The sequence below is a fragment of the Myotis daubentonii genome, chromosome 1 (genome assembly GCF_963259705.1).
Source record: "Myotis daubentonii chromosome 1, mMyoDau2.1, whole genome shotgun sequence".
In the NCBI taxonomy this organism is placed as follows: Eukaryota; Metazoa; Chordata; class Mammalia; order Chiroptera; family Vespertilionidae; genus Myotis; species Myotis daubentonii.
Window position 1 is genome coordinate 54,871,192 of NC_081840.1, and position 27,640 is coordinate 54,898,831.

Sequence of the window (27,640 nt, forward strand, 5' to 3'; positions counted from 1 at the left end):
GGGAAGTCTCAGAAAATACTGAAGAATTTCAGGGTGGGCAGGGGGGGGGGGGGGTTGTGTTCTTTATAGTGAGAAGTTGCTGTGCACAGGAACCCAAAGGCCAGAGCACAAGGCCTTGAGGACTGGAGCTATAGCTTGAGGCAAAGAATCAGATTTAATAGGTAGCTTCCCTGAGAGAGAATGAAAGGTTATTAAGGAAAGGGGGAAAGTGGTACGTGGGCTCTGTGAGTTTAGCAGCCGAGAGGGGCTCCCCCAAAATAACCCAGTTCCCGGGCAACATGGTAGTTATATTGAAAGAGCTTTCTATATGATAGGAACCGTTTTCACTTACTTTATATGTGGTAACTCATTTAGTTTTCTGACAATAACCTCTTCAATCCTATTTCCATTCCCATGGGCGAGGGCAGTAATGTGCACACTGGAGTTTCTCCCTCTTAATCACCCACATCCTGCTACTCTAATTGCTCATATAGTTTCAAGTATTTTATTTACATTTTTACTTATATTCATTTTCTGATATTTGTAAAGGCTTCTGTCCTTCACAGTAATATGTTGACTTCACTAATGTAAGGGTGCCTGGTGAGGAGCACTGATATTATATCTGAATGAAAAGAATTATGAATAAAGTATCACTTCCTTTTTCTTGATAAGTATCTAGAGATATTTTTCCTTTTTGTGTGTGTATGTTCTGCATGAAACTGCAAAAAATAAACCACTTCAGACCTGATTGTAATTTGTGAGGGTGAAAAATAGTACTGCTAAATTAAAAAAAAATCAAGATAAATATTGCCTGCATGCTTAGCAAGACATTCCTTTTATAATCCCAATTAAAACCTTTCTAAATTCTTCAGCTCTTCATGTTTGTCACATATTTGAAGATCTTTCACAGTCTATTTTTACTGACTGGAGGGAACATGCTAATGTTTCTTCACGAATTTGCAGGAAGTATTTACTTTTTCGTTACATATACTATTTTGGTAGTGATTTTCCCTCATCATTTTTTTTCCTTACAATACCTGAATCATGATTTTGGTAAACTCTGGCAGACAGTTTATCTTGCAATCTTGTAAACTTAGATATAATAATAGCCTGACTTTAACAGCTGAGGTTTAAGAAAATTATTTGATAGATATTTCAAAATCATTTTCTACTACAACTGGATTCCTTTTTTCCATAACAGGTCAGAAGTTCAGATTCTTTACTTTGATGCTTAAGCCTCAGTATTTTGGCTCCAATCCAATGTTTCTTTTTCTGTCGCTCTCTTCTTTTTTGGATGGGAGCAAACCTGCAGCCTAGGTATGTGCCCTTGACTGGGAGCCAAACCCACGACCCTTCAGTCCCCAGGCCAGTGCTCTAACCACTGAATACAACCAGTCAGGGCCAGTGTTCCTCTCTCATTCCCTATAATATGCAGCCAGTCATGACCTAGTCCTCTTCACTAGACCATGTGGAGATTTCAGGCTGACCCACACCTTCTCGCATTTCACTCATGCTTTTCTCTAGGCCTGCAACAACTTTCCCCTTGTTTTCCCCCAATTTATTTTCTAAACTCCAAATTTGTTTCTCTAGGAAGCTTTTTACCTAGGTACCCACGAAGAATTTCTCACCCTTTCTGCATCCCTAACCACTTTTTTCACATCTCCCCTATCAATTGTAGATGTTTTTGTTCATAAGTTAAGAGCAAGGTCTCGTAACTTATGACACCTCTTCATTGCTCACCATACTTGCTATATGCAGTAAACCTTCAAATACTGGTAATAATTTTTGAATTATGATGCTCCAAACTAGGTAAGGCATGTGTTCTTCTCATAAGGATTTTAAATAATGCAAAAACTATAATCATAATGATAAAAAAGGAGATGCTGAGAAGCAGCCACCAAATTGCCATGCGAAAAACAGGTAACAGGATAGGGTAAGACCTTAGTCAGGGTTACAGCCTCAGGCATAACATCGCATACATATACCACGATTTGTCTGGAATCCTGAGTGGCAGAAATGGTGTTATCTAGTATTAAATGAGTAAGTATGTTCCAAAGCTCTATTTGAATAGATATTCATATTTAGTCTAAATTCTTTTCTTTATACCAAGAAATGCAGATTCCTAGGGGCCCTGATCCCCACGTTTGTTATTGTTAAACCCCCGTATCGCCACTGCATGAAGTCAACCACACCTGCAGCACACATTGCAGAGTTGTCTCGGGTCCAAATGACAAGTGTTCCACGGGAATTGGAAAGGTGGGAAAAATAAAAGCAGCCAGCTTTTTTTTTTTCTTTTCTTTTTTTCTGAGTATTTAAAACTTCATCATAAAATAACTTGAGGAATGTTCAAGATTTAAGAATTTCCTTAAGCCTGGAGATTCATGCTCAGGTCCAGTATCTGCTGTTGGAAAAATGTCTCCCGTTTGTCTTTGAAAGAAACCCACATTTCAGGGAATCCTACAACAGTCCTGAGTCTTCTGACATGTGGTCTGAGACTCAAAAGTTCAACAAGGACCCTTTCAAACTAGGGTTTCCCAACTGGACTATTAGCTTGCACATACTGATTAAGTTGTTGGCTGTCTGCCTCATAGCTGTTGTCTTGCTGCTTTTATTTTCAAATGCTATTGATTTAGCTGTGTTGACAGGTAATGGAATGTCTCAAAGCCTAAGCATGCTACCTGCAGCATATCATTATAACTTCTGTTACTTGTATCATATTCTAACCTCTGGCTTATAATTAAAACTGCATGTGACTGATATTAGAAAATTTCCAGCCCAGGCCCCGTGGCTTAGTGGTTGAGTGTCAACCCATGAACCAGGAGGTCAGGTTTCTTCGATTTCTGGTCAGAGCACATGCCTAGGTTGTGGGCTCGATCCCCAGTAGGGGGTATGCAGGAGGCAGCCAATCAATGATTCTCTTTTATCACTGATGTTTTTATCTCTCTTGCTCCCTCTCCCTTCCTCTCTGCAATCAATAAAAATATATTTAAAAAATAAATTTTTTTATTATTTAAGAGAGTTAATATTTTGTATTAATACTTGCATAGACATTGAAATATTTTAAATTATTTTTAGATAATTAGAAAATAATTTAATAATTGAAATATGATATTTTAATTTAGAAATCATTAATTACTCTGAAAAAATATCCGTTTTGGCTTGCTACATTTTATCTACACTTTGTTAACATTTAGGGAAATAGTGTGACAGAAGCAAGGACATTGACTATAGAGTTTGGAGATTTTTCTCTGCTCTGCCATTACTAGCAGGTCGGTGTCCTTAGACAAATAATTTAAATCCTGTTAGCCTCTGTCTTCTCATCTATAACATGTGAATCATCAATCTTGATCTATCTACCACCCAGGATATTTTTAAGGATCAGGTAAGGTAAATCTGAAAGATATTTGAAAAAAATTAAAAACACGATTTTAATCTATATTCCACAAACTCCATAGCATTCTCCTTCTTCTTTTCTTATTCCCAGCTTATTTGCTTAAATTGAACTAAAGAGAAATAAAGGTTCATCTCTTTGGCAGCCTTTGCGTGTTAGTCTGGCTAGCATCTGCTGGTTCCAAGAACATCTTCCTCCTGAGGTCCCTGCTTGCCTTATGGTATTCCTTTTGCTAGGCTCCAGGCAGACATTAGGGTTTCAACTGGGTTACAATTTTTTTAAGTAGTCTTCTTCTTTCTCCTGAGTTCCTTTGTAGTAAACATGAGAAGTAGTGCTTGCTATGACTGTCAGCAGGTACAGATATCAGCTGCAGACAAGATAAAGGGAGTCCTAGCTTTGGCTAACTGATGACAGGGCAGGTAACAGGGGAATGACCTGGCAGATGGGCAGGCCACAGGGATAAGAGTGTAATAGCAAGCCTAGCATGGAGACCCCTGAGAAAGAGGTGGCATGGAAGAAGGTGGAGAATAGGAGGACTGGAGACGTGACCTCAGATTCTGAGGCTCGGGAGTACCAGGGTCAGACTCTAGTCCTAAAATAACAAGATAACAACACAGACGCTTTTATTCAATCGTGGATGTCAGATAAGTCCGAAAGAGCAAGGCAAGTATTTGGTGGCTGAGGCTGAATCAAAAGATCATCACAGGTGACCCAGACAGGAAAATGGGATAGTTGAGCTGTCAGGATGTAGATTTGTAGGGGTTAAAGTTGTCCCAGAGTTTGGGCAGAGTTCAGCCTACAGGTGTTGGTCAAGTGTCCTGACCACGAAGAATTAGAGAAATATTAGGGTTGTGGGCAGGAGCCAGGTCTGGTAATCAATGTCCGTCCTTTTCACAGAACACATTTTCCTTTCTCTCTTAAAGTCATACATTGACCTAAAAAAATCCATAAAGGATTAGGTTCTATAGATTTTACTCTCCCCCCCCCCCACCCCCACACCCTCTTCATGGTGCACTGCAGAGTTCATTTTTTTTTTCTACTGGCATTTTCCTATGTCTAGCTCTTAGCACTGCCATCACACTTATTCACATTTTTCCATTTCTTCTGAAAATTATTTTGTAAAATTTCCATACTTCCAGACAATACTCTTGCTGTTTCTTTAGAAACTCTATTTCTATAATATCACAGCCTAAATTCTCACTCCCCAGCTTCCACCAGGTGTTACAAAGCTTTCACCTCACTGATTTCATTTTGCAGTTTCTGACATTAAAGCAGTAAAAGATGGCCTCTTAGTGAATGCTGATCCTGCAAAACAAAAGCCATGAGGTGGTAGTTCTGTGAAGGTGTCCAATTGTTAGACAGATAGAACTCTGTTCTAATGAATTATAAAGTCTGTTTCCATCCACTGAGACTATTCTGTGCTCTGAAAACAGCTCCTGGTAGCTGACACTTTCTGCTGCACTGTTCACTCATCCTGAATAATAGATGCTTCCTACAGTGAAGTGAGGGGACATTGGACACAGTTTAAATTTAGGAGATAAACTGATTTTTCACTTTAACAAACTTTAACATATATGTACAAAATTCATGTACATAAATATATAAGGGATCTATGAAAACAAAGAAATTCTAAGTGTAAATTTTGAGATCTTCCCACATCTAGCCCACACTACCACTTTTGGTCAACCTTTGGCTATGAAAAATTGATGCACACAGCACAATGCCTTTGAGTTTTGAGCAGAAAATTAAATTATTGCACTAAGAGAGAGAGGATTAATGATCTTTTGAAAACCATTTCAACAAGTATAGAGCACATAAAAAGAAATTCTGTTAGCCTCCAATCCCATGAGGCATCTGTGTAAGTGGGCTTTGGGAATAATCCATGTCTTTCTTTGAAAACATGTTACAAGATAGGTTTCACACACATTTTTTAGACATAGACAAAGGAGGCAAATGAAAGGGCAGTAATATGGATGCAATAAGGTGATACGGGATAACTGGACACACTTCAGGAATTCATGCATACAACTGTCCGTGGATGGCACAGCTCTACAGAGATGCATCTGGGGTACCTTTCGCTGAGGGCACCCGGGGGATTCCGATGCATATCCAGAGGCACTGTAACCTTACCTTGATGGTAGCCAGGACCACCTCCATTATGGTGCACTGCCTTAGCGTCAGACCCTTGGCATCCTCTCGAATCATGTGCTCCTGTTAAACAGGTTAATAATTGCTTATAAAATAACCAGTTCATTAACTTAACAACTATTTTCAAACAAAATCTGTATAATCCCCATATGAAAACATTTTATTTTAAATACTTTTTTCTTATTGACGCTTTTCAGATGATTAGTTTGTCATATATTAAATACTCATTTTGCCAAAAGAAGAAATGCTACTAGTAAATATTTACTTAAAGAATAGTACTTTGATTCATTATGGTTTTTTCCCCATTTACAAGTTAATGTTACAACAAAAGAGAGAAACCTGAAAAATGTGAGTCAAAGCTTTTTCACCTTAATTCCTTGCTTTATGTTCTCTAAGACTAAAGCAGGTAAATTATGGAAAAGATTTAAGATACGAATTTTAGTCTCTCTCAATTACTACTGATAAAGACTATGTATCACGCCTTCAATTTATTCTCTTTCTTGGAGCCCCTTATTACTTAGACATTACTAGGAAAAGGTTAACTGAATCTAGGACTAGATATTTTCAATATTTCACAATAATTTTTCAATATTTTGGAACTGATTTCCATATTTTACAATGGATTTTTCTCATTGTTCAATGTGGACTATCTCAATCCTTTAGTCAAAGCTTCTGTAGGGAAATGATGGTAGAAAATTGAAGACAAAAATAAAAATAGAAATTTGTCTAAGAGAAAAATTTTAAAACTAATGAATTCCCCAATTAATACAATCTCCCCCAGGCTGCCACTATTCTAGTCAATAAGATCTAACAAATATTTATTGAGTGCTCATTATGTGCCAGTACTGTTCCAGATGATTGAGACACATGTCGAATAAAGAAAGACTTTTGCCCCTCTGGAACTTAAATTCTAGCTTCTACAGGTGCCTTTGTATGAATTGGAGGACATGGCCTTATGGGTGTACCCAGCTTCGGGAATGCATGGCTTGATTCATGGGTCAGTGCCTTTGGTCAGTAATAAAAGGTGTCTTTTTTTCCATGGGGCACAGCTCCACATCAGCATGTATGGCTTGGCAAATGGAGCCTGGGCTTTATTTAGACCATCATTTGCTACCTTAGCCAGGAATGGTTATAAAACAACCAGTTCATTAACTCTGTTCAATTCACAAATTGTGCCATCAAAACTAGTGGCTCATCGCTCTGTTCTATCCCTTATGCTGTTAGTAGATGCCATGACTTCCTGAAGGTGGTTTCTGTGTCTTATTTCTGCAGCCTTTCAGTACCTATCTTGGCAATCATCACCTGCTAGGCATTCAATATATTTTGGGGACTGAATTGCACTTCTTTCACCTTATCTTGTAAAGTTCAGCATGCTTAAATAGAATCACATTCCTTTGAATATTGAATGTTGAAACCACGGTATAATGTTTCATGGACCCATGGTATACATGTCTGCATCTCACTGCATCTTTCTGATACAGGGATTTCAACTCAAACATGTGTGTCCATTTAATATTTTTAAACATAAATATTAAATAACCATTGAGGCTCAAAGAGTAATGAAAAATGTTTGCTGAATTATAGGGGGGAATGCTTTAGGATAGGCAAGTAAATACAAATCTTTTATATTAAATAAATCTTGGGCTTCATCAATCTTGACTAGCTTTACAATGTGTTCAAACTGTTTAATAGATGTTAATCAATAATATATGTGGTGCTGTAGAAAACCATAATTCTTGCTAGAAAAATTTTTCTGGGATTTAACAATAGCTCATTCAAATAAGGGAGTCTCTGAAAGAGGCTGGCAATGACTTATTGCCCAATGAGTTACCTTTGCTTATGATTAACCCATAGTCTCAGATGTATTTTTCTTCATTGGTTTGATATTGTATTACCACTTGTCTATAAGATGTATTCATTCAAAACATTATGACAAATCTGATCCCATTAAATAGTCAAAAGTTGGGTATACATAATATCCATAAATTATGAAGTTCCAGAAAAAGGAGGTAATAAATATATATCCAACTGCTGAATAAATACTTGTTTTATGAATCCATTAAAAATTTTAGTTCCCTCATTATTCTATTTTCTTTGATCCTTTGTTCTTTTAAGTAAGCTTATTTTTTGTTAATATTTCTATATAGGATTTCTAAATTTACCCATTGGTACAATTATTTTAAATAGTACTTTTCCAGTAAATCAAATCTGCTTTCATACTACCATATAAACAATGCAAAGGCCCAAAGGTTTAAAAAAATTAGTAGTAATATTCTAGTGACATAAGGGAAAATAGCTTTGTAAATTTTCAAGTTATTTTTTATGGCTAGAATTTTAAGTTTTTGCATATGATTATAGAGGATTTATTGCTTTGGAATTCAAGTAATAATTAAATGGACTAATAATTTAAAAACTAAAAAAGCAAGGGTCAGCAATAGAAAAATATGATACAGAACTAAGTTATTTTCCATCACCTATGGATACCAAGATTCTATTTTTAGTTCTTCAGATTATTACAGTGTTGATGCACTAACCCTTTTCAGACATGTTATTCATAATTTGTTACTAGTTTATTACAATCAAAAGAGAATTAATTGAATTGATAAAATATGGGGGCTCCAAAGGGACCTAACTTAGCATGGACTCTGATTTTTCTCACCTAGCATGCATGTACCCTCTGAGGAGCCAGTTTCCATCCCATGCAGAGTTTATAATATTTGAATAGGTCTGACTGTAAATCAGGGGTGCCTATATGAGTTAAGGCAAATGGCATATGTCATTCCCCAGGCCACAGTTGGTTTGGGAATGGTGATAACACTCCATCAGAGCTGATGATGTGCCAGTGGGCTTTGCTGGAATTCCTTGCATCAAGGTGGGTATTCCCTACAAGATTTCTGGTTCAAAGATGTTAGATATTGAGCAGAGACAGCTATGGTACAAACAAGAAGGGAGGTGTTACAGCAACACATCACATAAGGAAAGAGCAGATGAGAGGTAGTAACTGGGTTCTATAACATTGTTTGAGTTCTTAATCAAGCAGTGATCGAAAACAGAGTTGTCCCAGGTCTATAAAGTTTCATGTGGAAATAAAAATCCTTCTTTGCTTATGTTACTATGGCTTTTCATCACCTGAAATGGAAACACTTCTAGCTGATGTAACGATCCATTCAGGAAATGGAAACTTGGGGAGATGGAGTATGTTTCCTAATATCACACAGATGCTAGAAGCGTGGCCAGGGCCAATTCTTTTGTAATGACACACTATGCTGTTTCACCTTCATGGTTTTATAGGAGCAACTTCAACACTGTAAAATTCATTTTTCAAAGTAGAAACAAGAAAGCCCAGGAAGGTGTACGAGGGATAAAGTAAGAGATCCGAGATACAAAATATTAGTTTGGCAGTGACATCTACCTTCCCTTTGAACTATCGAAATCACTGAATACCTGTAAAAACAATCTTAGGTGATGGTTATGTCTTCTAAATGGATTATTGGCTTTTTATTTTCCTGAGGAAGGGGATAATGTAGGTAATAAAACAGGATTCTGAAATTACAGGGTAGCTATTTTTAACAGAATAAGTAATTACAGTCAAATGGATTATCCTCCCTCTGTGTGTTACACACAAAACAATTCTGTGGTACCTAACTGGGAGCTGCCAGCTGGGGGAGGAGACAGATAGCTGTTTCTGCGAGTAGGAGATGTTATTCTCTTTGTAGTTACTATGCAAAGATAGTGTCCCATGATCTCACTTAGCCTCACAACAGTCCCATGGACCTGGTGTTAAACTGTTTTGCATTTTACAAGTCCCACATCTGAACATTAAAGAGGTTAAATACTTTGGCTGGTGTCACCATAGTTGGAAGCACCTGAGGTAGAACTGGAGCCAAGGTGATCTGTGTCTGGAACCCACCCCCATGCGACACTCATTTCTAATCCATAAAAATGAAACAGAACAGCATGCATTTTGACCATAGTCACAACGTTGGCCTATATGTGATCCACTGATGAGGGAATGAATGGATGAAAGAAATGTGGCATATACACACAATGAATATTATTTGGCCTTTAAAACGAAGGAAATCCTGCCATATGTGACAACATGGATGAAATTGGAGGACATTATAAGTGAAATAAGCCAGTCACAGAACAATAACATGTGTTTTAACCAGTCAAGTTCCTATCCTGACTAGTCAGTTCCTATCATAGCTGCAAAGTATTAGGGATCTCAAGAGATAATAAAAGGCAGGGTTACTTAGTCAGCAAATTCTCATTTATAATGGTGTTTAATATGTTAAAAATTTAATATCTGCTTTGAGGAGTTTCATTTTCCCAATTAGACCTTTTGCCTATAAGACCGCTAGACTTTATTGGATTTCTATGACACATTGCAATTTGCATTTATCCACATAAAGCCATTCTAATATATGAAAGGAAGTACGTTCTCTAACTTATTCCAAAAGCAGTAATGCTGCTACAATACAAAGTCAATTAGGAGTTGCCATACTAATTGGAAAATGTTAGCAACATGGTGGAAAGGGAAAAAAAGCAAAATTCAGTCCCTAAATTTGACCTGATTCCTCCTTCAAGCGACTGTGAGATCCCAGACACACATGTTTAGTCCTGCCATGGTAGATGCCATAACCGGTAGGAGGATGGTTTCTTGCAGAGCTGCAGTTAGCTCATAACTTTTCACAGACAACCAGTAATTTTATGAATTCTTATTACCTTTAGTTTCGATAATTGTCCAAGATCTTTAGCAGTGATGAAAATCATCTGGGGTCCCTAGAGATACACATTAAAAAAGAGAGAGAGAGAGAGAGAGAGGGAAGATTTAGTCTTAAAAGCTCTAGTAATAGTTGCATTAGAAATGTGGTCAATAGTGAATTTGCTTTATTTCCCTATATTATTGGTGACTTTTATGCCAGATGCCCTTAGTAGGTCTATTTTACAGATTGGGTCAAAGATATCTAGTACTGCTAGCTTATAATTGTCCTCACAGGTACCCTACTTCGGCAGGCTGTGAGTTTCGGTTACTGAATGGATTGTTGCTTCCATAGTCAGTTTAGCATGTGGATTCAATCAGTGATCTTTACATTTCATTAATTTACCTTCAAATGAGGCAACTCCTTTATTCCATTCCTTCCCAAAATAAATCTGCAAAATTTTAAGATACAGAGCTGAGGAAGGTGAGCCGTTACTCCTGAGATGTTGTGCCAATTCTCAGAGACCTGCCCTCCCAAGCCCTCCCTCAGCTGTAGCCTCTTCCTAGAAGCTTAACATCCTGGAAATAAAGTACTGGAATAAGCCATCCACCACACTACTAAAATAAATAGCTAGAGGAATATCTATTGGTAAATGTGACAAGAAAAGTAATAACTTTGACTAAGTTCATTGGTAATCTAGAATATTTTCACTGTAAGAAAAACAATCATTCTGGAGTAACAAATCTCCATTTTTTTAGTGGAGCCTGTATATTCATTAGGGAATTAGAAATGACTAAGTTCATGAACACAGCAGCTGATTTATTTTGCCTTATTTTATCTCCAGCACCCAGCACAGTACCTAGTGTACTGTAGTAGAATCTCAAAGAACATATATGGAATGAATCAATAAGTGATATAGCTTCATACTGAGAGATCTCAATGCTAGAGAAAATTGAGGTTATGGTCAGCTTTCACGGGGAAGGTCTATATCAAATCTGAAATGTCATTGATAGTATTTTTGCTATGTCATGATTTATGTCTTCTCATACTTTACAGAATTGTGCACTAGAAACAGTAGGACTCATGGGGGAAATAGCAGTGGGCAGCATTGCTGAAGCTTATGTAATTTTGTTAACAAATAACTGTCAAAAACAATAAATGCTTCTTTGGGAGGTAGCATGCAGGTAGTTCATTGAGGCTAGTGGCTGCTTCAAGGAATATTAAAAATTCAAAAACATACCCCAAACAAAGAACAACAAAACAAGAGAGTACAGTTATGGGCTGAGACAATACCCATACAAGCAGGGGGAGGGTAGCCTGCCATGTGTGAGTCATGAAAGGTACATCTTTCTGGATCGAAGGCTTATGGACACGTGGACTCTCTCTCTCCCCCCCCCACTTGAAATTATTATTTAAAATATATATTTATTGATTTCAGAGAGGAAGGGAGAGGGAGAGAGAGATAGAAACATCAATGATCAGAATCATTGATTGGCTGCCCCATGTACACCATACACTGGGAATCAAACCCTGATCTCCTGGTTCATAAGTTGATGCTGAACCACTGAGCCATGCCAGCCAGACAAAATAATTTTTTTTTTTAATTGGTGATGAAAGGACACTTGCCTATGTAATAACCAAGCTTAGTCCTCTTTTTTCCTTTTTCTGAAGTTTATAGTTCTTCTATTATATTCCAAAGCCTCTCACCTAGGAAAATTGTATATAAGCCAATTACATGATCACTAACTGGTGTTTTAGAAATGCCTTACATATTGTAGCAGAGCAGGGTCTGTGTGGGGGTGTGGTGTGTGTGTGTGTATGTGTGTGTGTGTGTGTGTGTGCTTATGTGTGGGGGGGGTGGGTGTTCACATGTGATTTGGCTACTCATATGTACAAATGATAATACCACACATTAATGGCATGAAGCAAAACTTAATTTATATTTTATCACCCATTGTTGGCAGTAAATCAATAAAAACATATGTATCTTTGCATCTTGAAACACTTCACATGAAAATATTTTCTATATGATTTCACTGGATAAATATGGACTGGGTGTGCATAATTAAGGGCTCAACACAGATTTTAGTTTAAATTACACATTATTTTCATCAGCTTGTCTTCCTCACAGAAAAAAAAATAGAAAACTACTCTATAATGGGTGCTTGTTAGGATTATTTTTTAACTTACTTGGCTCAGGACCTAGGAATTGAGAATCCTAGCACTGTGTATCCATTTGGCCATGGTCTAACTTTGCTGCCAATCGACCTTTCCGGTTCTTTTTCCATTTTACTGTGTATGATACAATTATGTGCTTCAAATCCTCTAAAAGATGTCTCCTCTATTAACCTCCACGGGGGAAGGTAATAGATGAAAGCAAAATGTACAGATGGAAAAAAAAAATCCCATATGGTAGTGCTGAATTTATCTCCTTAAAGAGTGAGGTTTCAGAAAGAAACACAGTGGGGATGTTCTAGCCTAAATCGAATTCTTTGGAGGTTCACAGTAATATTTAAAAAATTATGTGTGTAGACCAGATAACCCTATAAGTTTAACTTTGCTACAGTTTTTCAAGAGATGAAGTGTGATTGCTATTCCCATTATGTAAAATTGATTTGCATAGAATGTTATTTGAATGATCATTATTAAGACATTGTATACCAAACACTTTTCCTCAAAGTAGGTTTAATTTATACTTCATCTGGATCAAATCCGTTCACTAAAACAGAAATCAATTAGATGGGTTATTGAAAGTAAAATCAAACATAGTTTAAACACTTACTGTTTGATCTGTCAGAGCAGGGAGAACAATCTGTTTTTCTATTTTGTTTAGAACTAGCTTCCACAGCTCTTTCAAAAGTCGCTTCAGAACTGTTTTCTCACAGATTTTTGCTGAGAGACTCAATCTGAAGTAAAATAAGACATATAATCACTTATGAATCTCCTATCCAGGTTTCAACTTATTTTATTGATTAGAGATTCCCATTTCTCAATACGGTGGTTCAAATACCCAAATAGGCCTTTACAGTATTCAAATGCTAAATTTCAAATAAAATATACCTATCAAAAGTCTATTTCATCATATGATACATTAGGTAGAAAATTAGCAGATAATTAGTAGAAAATGAATTCAGACCATTTCTTTCCTTAAATTGTTTCCCAAATTGACACCAAGGCTCCCCAAATACATGATTTTCACCCTCATTCCTGACTTATTTTTACCACCTGCTCTGTGTTCATGGTTCAGGCCAAACACCTGCCAAACACATTTGATCACTACCTGGCTCTGAGCCAACATAACAACATGGCAAAGATGCATACAATTTCCCTCAAGAGCCGATATTTATCAACTTTATTAATTTTCCAGTTTTATTGATATACAATTGACATATATAACATGGTGGTAAGTTTAAGGTGTACAACATAATGATTTGATATATGTACATATTTTGAAATGATTACCACAATAAGTCTAGATAGCATCCATTATCTCACATATTTATAATTTTTTCTTGTGATGAGAACTTTTAAGATCTACTCTCTTAGCAATTCTCACATATATAATCTATTATTGTTAACTGCAGTCACCAAGCTGTGTGTTATATCCACAGGACTTATTTCTCTTACAGCTGGAAGTTTGTACTTTTTGACCACCTTCACCCTTTCCCCCACATCCTCATCCCCCACCTCTGTCAACCACCAAAGTCATTCTGTTTCTCCGAGTTCAGTTTTGTTTTAATATTCCTAATTTACCAACTTTAATAGGTTTAAGGCATCTGTTACAAATTGTTCCCATGGTGAGATAATGATGGTGACATCATCTAACATTTATATAACATCATTGTTTGGTAACCGCTTCTACAGATATTTCTCACCTATTACTGTATACATTTCAGAAGTCAGAAACAGACTCAGAGAGATTAGGGAACTTGCCCAAAGAAGGGAAGCCGGTAAGTGAGGGCTAGATGCAGCGCCAGGCCCTTTCTCTAAATCCACATGCCTCACACAGTCCTTGATAAATGTGTTTGTGTATGAAGGCCCAGCAGTTCATGAAGACACACTGCTGCATAAATATTTACTGGATGTCCCAAAAGATGACAATGAACTCTGAGACTTTAAGAAGAGCTAATCAAACGTATTTCACAGTGTGCCAAAGGTGAGTCACAGATGTCATGAAAACTTCACTGATGACAGTGTGCTAAGTACTCTGTATACTTTTGGACTCAGGAATTATAACCTGGGTTCTGGCTCTGAGAGAGGTAGAATTGACTGCTTTAAATATTTAAATATATAATTAACATTTAAGTAATCAAAGTAATAATTAATATTTAAAGGCATGTGACATGTGAGAGGCACAGGGAGAGATTTCCAAAACGCATTTTCACATAGAAGTATTTCTCCTAACACTATAGAGTGTGAATACTGAATATATAAAAATGCATGAGCCCTAGTTGGTTTCACTCAGTGGTTACAGCATCGGCCCATGGACTGACGGGTCTTGGGTTCAATTCCGGTCAAGGGCATGGACCTCGGTTGCAGGCTCAATACCTAGCCCTGATCAGGGTGTGTGCAGGAGGCAGCCAATCGATGTGTCTCTCTCAAAGAGATGTATCTTTCTCTCTGTCTCTCTCCCTTCCTTCCACTATCTCTAAAAATGAATGGAAAAAAGATCCTCAGATGGATTAACAACAACAAAAAATGCATGAAAACACCTCCTCTGGATGAAGAGGAGAGTTGGGAACCCTGAGGCATATTCATGAAACTCTGTAGCCCCTGTCATTTAGCAACAGTTGTTCAAGGGTAACGTCTGGACATAGGGCAGAAGCCAGCAGATGTCTCACGGCAGAACACCAGGATGTCTCTAGCCGCAGAGGAATCCCTAGGATAATGTAAGATGCAAAAAATCTGCCACGTTGTCAGCAGATGTGTAATTTCCATTTTTAAAAGATCCGAGTTTAAGAATTGATATTGTTTTTATGGGCAGCTCATGTACTTGGCATGCTAACGACCTCTGCTTAGACTGGAACTGAATGAATGGGTGTAGAATCATTGACATGTTTGCAGCGCTGCGTGAGATTTCTGCCAGCTGGAAGTTTACAGCTCGTTTTAGAGAGTGGTGAGGTTGTGGTAGAAAAAATGAAACATAAACAAATAAGATGTCTTATTTAGAGAAGCTGCACAAAGACCAAGAGAGCCTATACAATTTCCAAGGAGACTTTCTCAAAGCTACCTGGAAGACTTTCAGCTCACTATTGCTAATTTTAAATAACAGGAAAAACAACAACACACCCCAAGTTGGGGCATCTAGCAACTGCTCCCTTAATTTAGTCAGAGATAATCAACTTGATGATGTAAGCCAAGAAGCATATATTTGGAACCAGAGCTGTCTAGATTCTCTGATCACAGAACCAATCGACCAGAAAATTGTCAAATGCCCTGCATGTTAGTTGACCATGGAGAAATCCTGTCATATAGTTGATAAGATTTTCATGATAACATATTCAACTTTTCTCTCACCCCCTGGAAACGTTCGCCCCTCATTTCCCTATATTCAAACCCAATCCATCGTTAAAAACCCACACCAAATCAGCATTGGTTGGTGTAGCTCAGTTGGTTGGGCATTGCCCAGGGTACTATAGGATTGCCAGTTTGAAGGCAGCTCTCTCTGCCCCGCTCTCCTTTCCTCTCTCTCTATAAAAATCATTTAAAAAAAAACAACAACCCAAATCAAATTTATACTGATTGTCTGACCAGGAGATTATTTCTTTAGACCTTATTGTGTTTACTTGTATATCTTCCTTATTTTTCCCTCCTAATCTTGAGAATAGAATTAATATGACTTTTAAAGAATCTCCCCTAATAAGTGGCTTTAGGGTTATGCACTCTGAATTACCCCTAGAATTCTTTCAACTCTTTATGACTCATATAATAATTCTTGCCAAAAATTTTCAAATCTCTGTCACAAATTTTTGAAGCTCATAGGTGTTTTTTCTATCTTTATACACCGTCTTTACTAATACTTATAATTATATGTATGAAGATATAATAAAGTATAATCAGAAATAGAAAATTAAAACTGAGTAAAATAGGACTCTAAAATAAACTAAAAAGACGGGTTTACTCACTTCATGTATTAGCCCCATTTTATAGACGGTAAAATGGATTGAAGGTCCCTCACCTAGTAGCTGACAGTATCAGGATAACTTAAAACTTTCTGTATGTCCCACAACTTTTGGTTACAGTATATCCAAAAACACAAAGTTTTGCTAATGATAAATAACATATCTACACACTGCTGTTAGAAATCTAAAAACATAAGGCATTCCAGTAGGAGTTTTCAGAGGATCAGAATTGCTTTGTCCTGCTTTTGATTCACCTTCACATGGGCACCCAAATGGTAGTGTATTCATGTGGTTCAATCCTGTGTTGCCCATAGTAGAGATCCATACAATAAAATAAACGTTTAGGGGTTGTATAAGGTATTAGGTGGTAAGAGTAAAAGTCTACATTAAGAAACAAAAGAAATGAGAGGTCTTTCTCCCTGCCTTTCTTTCTCTCTTTTCTTCCTACCTTTATTTCCTTCTTTCCTTTCTTCTTTCTGCTACTTCTTTCTTCCTCCCCCACTTGCCTGTTTACCTCCTGCTAAGCTAATTACCTACTCATCTGTCTTCTAGACATTTCCTCATAGAGGACAGAAAAGAAGACTTAACATACCTACCAAATACTGAAATCAAAGTGATGGGAACAGTAGTTTTACTCATGTGTAAGATTATAAGCAAAGGGAAGTGGAATTAAAATAGAAGTTATAAATATATAGAAGAGGTTTCCCCTAGGTTTTCCTTTGCTTTTATCTTTAAAGAGAAGAATTGCATCCTTCTCATTTGTCTTGGTCCCTTTGGCATTAATTAATTTGCCACAACAATATTAAATGAAGTAACATATGTAACTACCAGGTATGACACCGGTCCCTTGGTAGGCATTCAAAATTATGTTTTGCCTTTCTCTTCTACCTTCTACTCTGGTTTCAAGTATCACTGTTTAAGAAGTCACGTCTCCGGTTGCTTTAGATCAACAGTTCCCAATTTCGGACACATGTTAAAACATAGGAGCCTTGACTCTACTCCAACCTTATGAAATTAGAACTTCTAAGAGTAGGGACTGAGCAGAAACTTCAAAACAACACAAAACAAGACAAAACACACACACACACACACACACACATGCAAGCAAACAAAACTTTTTGGTTAAGAACACTGTCTTAGTTGGTCATAAAGGCCTCCATTCTCACCCACTCCCACCAACTAACCTGTACTTTCCACGGAGTAGGGACTCTGCTTCTCTTTTTCCCTATCTAATGCCTAGACTAAGGCTTGGTACAGATGCGCACTCAATAAATAGTTGCTGGAGGTTGAGTTGGGCAGCTATTTACTTGCCTCTGAGCTGAATTAATTCTAGTCACATTTGTGCTATTCTCTTCCTCAGTAGGTTTCTGACACAAAATCAGATATTCTGGACTTAACTCAGTCTTTTTTTTTTAATGTTCAACAGGTTGTAAAATGATATGCTTTCTGAAAAGCATAATATCCTCAATCTTTTCCCCCTCAGAATAGCAACCTCCTCAGTTACCAATATTTAGTTCCTTTCCATGATTCCTTTCCTGTTCAAAATCACTCCTGCTTTTTGGCCACTAGTAATGGACTAAAAGTGTTTTGCTTTTTGATGAATTAATATTGTAGAAGCCTTTTTAAAACTGTCCTACACAGAGGAAAACAATTGTTCCCCTTCAAACCATATCAGTCAAATTTAGGGCAATTCATAAAGAGAAAACTGGGTAGAAAACTTACGTTTTGTCCAAGAAGTCCATGAGAGGTCTTAATACAATCTCTGCATCCATTGCTGCACTGTTCTTATTAGATGCAGTATTTCCATTTGTTCTCATTTGATTTAGTTCAAATCCCATCTGTTTTACACACTCCTTAATGATAAGCTGGAAACTAAAAATAAGGAATATAAATACCTGAATAAAAGCATGTATGCCTTTCTTTGCTCATGTTTTTAAATTAAACCCACAGGAGTTTGATCTGTTTCAAGTAGTGTGAATTCCCTTGCTCATTAATTTTCAAACTTAATTGTTCAGCTGAAAAAAATGTTGTTGCAATAAAAGCTTACTTGGAACTCACACATATAAAGCTCTTCACATTGAATGAATTTGAGCGGGGGTTCGTTTGGCCCTTATCTCTCACAGTAATAGCTGAGGTGTTCGTCTGAGAATTATTTGGGAAAATGACTGTTCTTGAAAGATACTTGGTGTCTGGGTTCACATTCTTCACCTGGCTCCTGGGATGCCACTCCTTCTTGGCTTTCCCCGTGGCAGGCAAACTGCGGCTCGCGAGCCACATGCAGCTCTTTGGCCCCTTGAGTGTGGCTCTTCCTAAGCCTTAGGAGTACCCTAATTAAGTTAATAACAATGTACCTACCTATATAGTTTAAGTTTAAAAAATTTGGCTCTCAAAAGAAATTTCAATAGTTGTACTGTTGATCTTTGGCTCTGTTGACTAATGAGTTTGCCGACCACTGCTAACCTCACTGGCTGCTCCTTCTCAATTATTACCTGACTGTTAGCCATTCGAGTAGGGTTGCCAAACTTAGCAAATAAAACACAGGATGCCCAGTAATGTGAATTTCAGATAGTGAATATTTTTTAGTACAAGTATGCCCCATATTCATACTAAAACTTATCCATTGTTTATCTGCAATTCAAATTTGGTTGGGCATAGTCTATATTTTATCTGGCAACCCTACACTGTAATCATCTAGGCTCAGTCCTTGGATCACTCCATAAAAATCACTTTCTTGGCAATCATAGCTAATCCCAATGGCTTTTATGAAATCAATACACTGGTAATTCCCAAATATACATCTGGAGACATAACCTGTAATCTGAACTCTGGACTGTTTTTATTAAACTGACTAATAGGGGAAATCTATGATAAATTTTAAACGATCTCAACTTGGGTGTTTTTCTTGTTCCTGGACAGGTTATAGCAGGTTTATAAATATTGGTCCATAATTTTGAGTGCATCGTCAAGGCTTGATTCCACTTCTGCTGTCATGTTGGCCTGTTTCCATCTTTGCTTTGTGCCTTCTTCATGACTTTCTTTACCTTTGACAACATTCTTGCTCCTCTGGACTCGGCATTTGTATCTGGTTCCTTGATTCTTGGATATCAGCATGCCCCTATGGATGTGGCTCATTTCTTGGCTCTCGACATATTTATCTAATTCAATGGAACATCCTCTTTCAGGCTCAGGGCCAAAGGAATTCAAATGCATGACCATCTGCCTTTTACCCGGCTAGACCTGCCTTTGGGGAGGGTCGATGGGAGGGTGAAGAAGGTGAGAAAGCGGGTGGTGGAGATGGTGGTATGCTTATTTAGTGAGAGTAGAGGTGGAGGATATTTGGGGCAATGGAAAAGGAAGGTAAGTAATGTTGGACATTTTGATCTGTTGATTTACCCGTGGGTCATCAGTGGTCCTGTTGAGGGTAGTGATAATCACTTTTGAGATAGCTACTTCCTTTTGCACCAATTTTCAAGTCAGTAGAGGATAGACTGAGCAAAAGGTATGACACTCACATTCCTAAAATGCATAAATAGATTTCTACAACAGACCCATATGGCAAACCCCCACCAGAAATGAGCTCTGTGTGTAGGATCAGGAATATGGAGGAAGGGGATCAGTGCATGAGAGATAATGGCCTTCTATCTTGGCATTAGTCCAGAGTGAACTAACACGTGTATTTCAGCTAAAAATCTCATTCTATCAATTTTTGGTAAATTCACCTAAAAAGATTTTTTCTATCTACTTATTTGGTTGAAAAAAAGTCTTTACTAATCAGCTTGAGTTATTACCAGTGAAAAATGACAGACTCTGTGAGCACCCAAAAAGCCAAACACTCACTTTATCGAAGAATTCCTATAAAATGTTCCTGAATTATTTGTTTACTTAATCCAGCCAGCTGCTGGTACCAAATATTTCATTCAAATAAATATAGAAAATCCAAAAAAAATAAAACTGAAAAATATATGTGCAAGCAAAAACCCAAGTGGCACAAGCTGTGCAATTTTAAAAACATCTATATGATAGCATTGTAGTGGTATTACTGCGTCTCAGTTCCCAGGTGGGTGCTCTGTGACCATGTCAGGAACCCAGGAACCCAGGAACCCAGCCTTCAGATGTGCGGTTTGGCTTTCCTGCAAAATCATCCTAGTAGGTCCATACAGTAGAATTATTTTGTTGTGGGTTTTAATAACAACAGATAAAATGCAGTTTGGGAAATTAATTATGCACTTAATTTTGAAGCTCTAGGCCACTAATTTAGACTCTAAGATTCAGATAAAAGTGTCCAGTTTAACTTCACAGCATGATCTCACTGATCAGTACGGGCTTCCCACCTACCCCATGTGTGTGACGTAGACCTGGTTAGTAGTGTGGGAAATCAAACCATCGCAACAAGGACATAAGAATTACTCTTTTTATAAGGAAAGCATGACATGTGGGTTATTTATTCCAATAATTCTAGCCCTAAGTAAGCAAAGTATTAGATTTTTCCTATTTGCAAAGACTAAGGAAGAGATAGATATTGGGGAAGCAGGAGTTTCACTATCTAGGTTAAAATAGCTGGCTTCGTATGAGGAGAGTACTTCAAGTGCCCGCCTAAGGACACCACTCCTTATTTCATAACTGAAGTTTGCTCCAGTTTTTTCAAACAACATAAAACGATCCAAAGTAAAAGGTACTTGCTCATAAAGATGACTTGGATATATTACAGAAAGTAATTTAAATATATTTTTCTATTTATACTCTAGTTTCCATTCTGTTTAGTCATCTTATTTCAGAAAAAGTTCCAAACACCCCTAGCTATTCCTGACCACTTTTTTCTCTCCCCTTCGCCTTGCTAAATAATCTCTATTTTTGCCTTCCTAGCTGAAGGTAACAGTCTTCCTGCTAATCACATATTAATTCACAACTGGAATAAAGAGGAAAGCCTGAAGTAGCTGACTGAAGGCACCATCGCTAGGTGTCGCCCCCAAGTCAGAGCCAATTAGTTTCCAAATGTCTGGGACAATGTCAGTCTCTCCAACTGCAGGTCAACAAAACCTTCAACTTCCTTATGCACATCGAGGTCAAGTCAGCAGGATCGCCCAGGTCAGCTAGCAACACAGACAGAGGGCAGAGTGACGCCCCACGCTGGTCCAGCAAGGCTTCTGCTCCCTCAGCACCTGAACTGTGAGGATGGGCTCCGCAAAGACAAAGAACACACCCCTAACCCTGAAGAGGAGGCCAATAGGGATTTCTCTTTACTTTGCCTCATTCCTGTATTTGAGTGAAAATACGATGCTTTCAAGTGTCATTTACTTTTTGGTCTCTGATCTCAACTGACATAACTAATCCATAAAATGCCCATTAAAACGTACCTTTCCAAAACACAATGAGTAATGAGTGGAGTCCAAAGAGCCCATGCCGTAAGAGTAATTTTTAAGCTTCATTGTATAACTGAACGCATAATTTATAGTAGTAAGTCAACATTTATTGAGCTAACATTTAAACCAATTCTGGCCCTGGCCAGGTAGCTCAGTTGGTTAGAGCATTGTCCCGATAGGCCAAGGTTGTGGGCTTGATCCCTGGTCAGGGTGTCTATGACAGTCAATGGAATGTATAAATAAATGGAACAACAAATTGATTTCTCTCTCTCTCTCTCTTTCTCTCTCTCTCTCTCTCTCTCTCTCTCTCTCTCTCTCTCTCTTTCTTTTTCTCTCCCCCTCTCTCTAAAAATCAATAATCAAAACTTTTAAAACAAATTATATATGAAATTAAAGAACCTCTTCAAAGATGTGTTTGCTTTCTGATCTATTTTAACATTTGATGATGAGACGGTAGCGGGTTTTTTCTAGAGAACCAAGTGAATCTTATATAGGATAAACTTCTCCCTCTTTAGAACAATGCCATGGACAAGTAGAGCTAATTTTTTAAAAAATGGGGAAAATATGAATGTGTTAGTAATTTCCCACAGAGGAGTTTCATTTAGATTTCTAAGCCCTAAAACCTAGAATCTGGACTTAATTCAATTATGGGGATGCAGTTCAGTTATTTGAAAGTACAACCACATTGAGATGTATGACATGAATGCAACTTGGACTTATGTATGTAAAGGTTTTCTTCCTTCCTCCCTCCATTCTTTCAATAACCAATTGGTAAGCTCTCAACAATAGAGTTGCAAATAGGAATGAGATATGGCTTCTGCCCTTAAGAAGCATACAGTAAAGGGAGGGAATCAAGCAGTTAAGCCATAACTTAGAGCAGTGTTGTAAGTGCCACGCCAATGAAGGATGCACAGTGTCCTGAGGATCACAGAGGGAGATAGCACAGTAAGATTGCAGGGTCATGGAAACTTTCCAAAGGAGATGATGCTTAGATTAAGTCTTCAAGTTAAATGGATTTAGCCAGTCAGGGGAGAGAAACAGCACTGAAGGCATAACTACTATGAACTGAAACGTAGTATAATATAATAACTACTCAGGCCACTTACCTTTCCCCGTAAGTGATGCTGAGCTCATCAAGAACCCCGCTGAGTTTAACTTGAAGTTCCTTCAGAATAGCACTAGCTTCAGGATCTAACTGCAGAGAGACCACAAACAATGTTACTTTGGAGTTCTGAGAAAACATGCTTTTCTCCTACAAGAATTGCTTGTTATAAAGTAATGTTAAACAATAAAACACTTGTGAATTTTTTTCCCCTTTATCTTTGAAGTCAAATGCAAAGTTTAGGAAATTCTACATAAATCAAAAGAGTTTTTATACATGAAAATATCGATCGAAATGCATCGCATGCATACAAATAACAGCTAGATAGCAAAGCCTTTGCTGGTTGCAGCAATGGGATGCAACGCATAACATCAGCTTCAAGGGTATGATTATGTCATAACTTTGAAAAACTATCAATGCATTAGTTAAATGTATGTGTTGCTTCAAAAAACATTTTCATCTTTGTATCTCTGTAAATAAATAGGCCCATTAAAAATAAAAAAAACTGGTGAAAATTAATTTTTGAGTACTGCATTGCATCTCATTTAAAATATGTTTTCATATTTTTCTAAGTATGGAATTAAATGTAACAGGATAAACAAATTATCCAAGCTCTTCAATGTTTCTCTGAAAGTGACAGGCCTGATTTCTCTTTTTGGGTGTCAATTTGCGACTCAGAGTTCAAGATTCAAAGTTTCACACATTTATTTTTTAAAGTTTCTTTTTTAATATTTAAGTACTTATATCTTGAGGGAAAAACATACTAATTAAATTAAAGTAGGTTTTTATATGTTTGTTCTTACAGGACAAATTTTAAAAGCCAACTTATTTTTTTATTAGAGTTTAGTTTAGTTTTTTTATTTCAGAGAGAGGAAGGGAAAGGGAGAGAGAGAGAAAAACATCAATGATGAGGTAGAATTATTCATCAGCCTCCTGTATGTCCCCCACTGGGGTTTGAGCTTGTAACCCAGGCATGTGCCCTGACTGGGAATCAAATTGAGACCTCTGATTCATAGGAAAATGCTCAACCACTGAGCCACACTGGCCAGGTAGATTTAATGTGATGCTCTAAAAATAAACAAACATCAATCTATCATCTTGACAGAATATTTTTATAATTTGTGTTTAAGATCAACACAAAATTTACCAGCATTTAGAATATTTTATCCTGTTTTTAATTATGGTTTTGCAAGTGGGTTGTAAATAGGATGACTTTTCACAGATGTGTTGTATCAAGCTGCTAGAAATTCATATAAAGGGAAATCTAGACTATTCTCTGAAATATAAGCCAATCTTCCTTTGAGTCTTGAGAAATTTAGTTTCCTATTATTAGTACCTATAGCTCTTATAGAAGTGGGTCTACTATTGAAAACAGAGGATGGGATAAAGCCGAATTTTGGGAATAGAACAAATTAAAGGAGGACTTACAGCAATAGAGTCTAAGGACTATGATTCTACCAAATACATGCAGGACCCAACATCAGTTTAAACGCTCAGAGCCAGCCCTAGGACAAAGCCAGGATACATGGACCCTGTAATCCTCCCAAGAGCATTTTTTAATATTAAATAACTGTTAGGGAAAAGTATTATTTATATACCTTAGCCACTGGCTTGCTTTAGGTTGTAATGATGTGACTGAAAACATTGGAATAGAAATTTAAAAAATTGCATTTGATATCTGATGCTTTGTTGGTTATATCAAACTAATCCTTGATGTCAAATTTGATTCAAATCCAGATTATTTCAGGATTGATTAGTTTCTACTACTCTATTAGAGCCAATATGATTAGTTTCTACTTCTTCTCTATTAGATTCTTTTGGACTCCATTGTTTTTTTTGTTTGTTTGTTTTTTCAGATAGGCTCACAGCTCTTACCTATAGACACACAGACCACCATAACAAATGTACTAGTAGGCTTTTCTAGGAGTTGGAAAACCAGAATGTCCTTGAGAGTTGTATTCAGCTGCAACTAGTTGCAAGGAGTGATTCATAAAGACAACCAGAGAGTACCTGTGTAATAAGGCCTCCACTAATATGCACTGAAGCACGATTAGTCTAATAAACCATTACTCCTCAAACTTCAACCAAAGTAAGTATGTGGATTGTCCTACCCAATCCTAGAGAACCATGCAAACTGAATTTTTTTGTTATATTTTACTGCTGTTGTCCTTAGACCAACTTTAATCTGATTTTATTTGGATAAAAATGTTGCAGAATAGGGAATATAAGAGAAGCCCTGGAAGGTTCCCCACATCTTGGAAAAAGTGGGTGTAGGTGATAGTTTCTAACATACCTGCCACCTTCAAGGAAATGGCTCAGATAGTAGGATTCCCTTCAGGAAATGTGGTTGGTTCTTATTTAAAATCTGATTGTGTTTTCATGCTAGTTTGATATCTACTCTGAGGTAGTTTGTTCATCTGTTAAGAAAATGATTTTAAAAATCACACAAAATGATTAAATAGGTCAGTTGGGTAAAATTATGCTTTTTTCCCATAAATTATTTTAGTCCACTTTAGGTATTTTGTGAATGGAGATTTCTTATCAAATAATTGGCTATTACTTGAAAATCTGAAATAGTCTAACGATAGAATTTTAAATATTGGTTGACAGTTTTCATTTCCTGAGAGAAGTATGGGTTTCTAAGTAGGTGCTGACAGACAATGCTTACTTATAACCAGGTCAAAAGGATAAAAGAAACCTAGAAAATGTTTAGTTTCAGTTAAGTATTCAATGTTTATCTTATCCAAATCATACCATAAACCATTAAAATAGCAACGGTAATTTTGAGTCCGATATTCAAATTTTAGGTCTTTTGCAATAATAATGAGCATAAATACCATACTCTAATTATAAAACCATCTCTTCAGACTGCCTGAAGAGATGGTTTTATAATTAGAGTGTGTTATAATTATAATTAGTTTGGTAGGTTTCACACGCTCCTCAAAATTTTTGCAGAAAGTCCTTTAATAGATGCTCACTATTTACCAATTCTTGAGTAATTTTGCATTTCTTTATATGACCAAATTGAGGAAATTTTCCTTATTCCTATAAACTCCCTAGAGTTTATAAGAAATAATAATTTGGGCTTGGAGAGTTTATTGCCTAAATTAACAAAAGCATATATTATAAACTATTGGCTACTTTGGAAAGGTCAGAAGCTACCTAATTTTTTTCACAAAGGTTTAAACTTCGCCTAGTTCAGAAGTTATATGATGTCAAACATAAAAAATTAACTTGCACCTTTTTTGTTTAATTATGAAATTATTAAAAGCCAAAAAAGAAAAAAAAATTCAAGCATTCTCAATTCACAGTTAATAAATTTATTTTAAATTAGAAACTGAAGTAGTGTTCCTGAACAACTTAAATGGCTGACAAAAATGAAACAACAAATGGATCCATGTAAAGAGGAATATACTCAATGAAAACTTAAGAATACTGAATCCAATTCTGAGTTTAATAAAGATCACAAAAAGATTTTACAGACACTCTATGAAAAGTTTAAGAATTCCAAAATCTAGGCTAGTAAAGTGTGGCTCTAATGACCAGAATGAACCTTAGTGATATATAACTAATGTCTGAATTTTACACCATTGAGATGTTTTATACCATCCAGCCTTGGTAACTTGTCTGGAAAAGAAAGCTAACAGGAAAGATATCTTTTAAATATTTGTCCTTAAAGCTCTTCTACTTTTCCTTTAAAAGAAAATTCACTTATCACCTCCTTTTGCAAATCTTCCTCCACATGCTCACCCTAGGCAGTTAGTAGCTTTAGCTTCTGCTCTAGCTCTGCTTTTTCCTATTACTGCCCACACAACACTCTCTTCTGACTGTTCTCTCATAAATCTCTATCTTCCATCGTGGAACTCTATCTTATTTAGCTTTCTATCTAGGGGTCTGCCTCAGTGCCTTGCATGCCTTGGCATTTACCAAATATTTCAGGAGGGAGGCAAGGGCAGGAAGAAATAAGTATGCACAGACTCCCTCAAAGAAAATTCTGATGTCCGGAATGCTCCTTATCCTTGAAACGCTATTTTGCAGTGACTATTAATAGAATCTTTCATTCCTTGGCAACCATATATTCTGGGGTTACAACTTAGTCAAATATTTTTCTGCTTGCCAGACCATGTCAGAAAATGTCCTGATATTTCTTTGGCTCAAAAAATATGGTTATCATACCCACACTGCATGTTTGTTTTCCAGCACAAAATCTTTCCCTAAGAGATGTAAAGGGAGGATATGTTATCTCAGCCTCTTACAACAGCAATTGTTAAACCAACCATTAAGGTCTTAGTGAGATTTATAACTCATTGGTTGGGAAGTGGCATTTAAACTCCTTTGAAAACTCATTACAAACTCTTGAAAAAATAAAGACTGTATGGAAGAAGTTAAGAATCTTTAATGTGAATTTCATTCCTTTTCCAGTGTGCATTGCTATCTCATTTCCTTTCTCTGTTCTACAGGCTACTAGACTACCTTTTAGCATGTTCAACTCATCAGTGTTAACTTTCCATTACTTGTTTATTTAAAGCAGTGCAGATTAGGGAGGCCGATTGACCTCATCTTCACAGGGTCCAAAATTGAATAATTAGTCTAGTAGGTTTCACAGACTTCTCAAGTTTTTTGCAGAAAATCCTTTAATAAATGCTAACTGCTCCACTACTTCTCTGAGAGAGTAAGCCTCATTTCTAAGAAAAAATGTTGTTCAACTTGAGCTCTTGGTTCCTTCTTTTGGATTTTGTTTCATCAAATATCCCTTTTTCTGTTTTCCATCTCTCCATCATTATTTCTATTACCCTATTTTATAAATATGCTCAAATAACATTTATGTTAAAATA

General features: G+C 36.9%; 1 protein-coding gene across 1 annotated transcript in view; it reads right to left on the bottom strand.

The window, feature by feature from the left end:
* The window catches only part of UNC13C (unc-13 homolog C), a 523,285-nt gene that overhangs the window by 55,182 nt on the left and 440,463 nt on the right, over positions 1–27,640 (bottom strand). The window contains exons 24-28 of the mRNA XM_059700746.1: positions 22,810–22,898; positions 18,066–18,215; positions 13,004–13,127; positions 10,244–10,300; positions 5,501–5,581 (exon numbers count right to left, since the gene is read on the bottom strand). Of these exons, the coding sequence (XP_059556729.1) occupies positions 5,501–5,581; positions 10,244–10,300; positions 13,004–13,127; positions 18,066–18,215; positions 22,810–22,898 (501 nt within the window). The remainder of the gene's footprint in view (positions 1–5,500; positions 5,582–10,243; positions 10,301–13,003; positions 13,128–18,065; positions 18,216–22,809; positions 22,899–27,640) is intronic.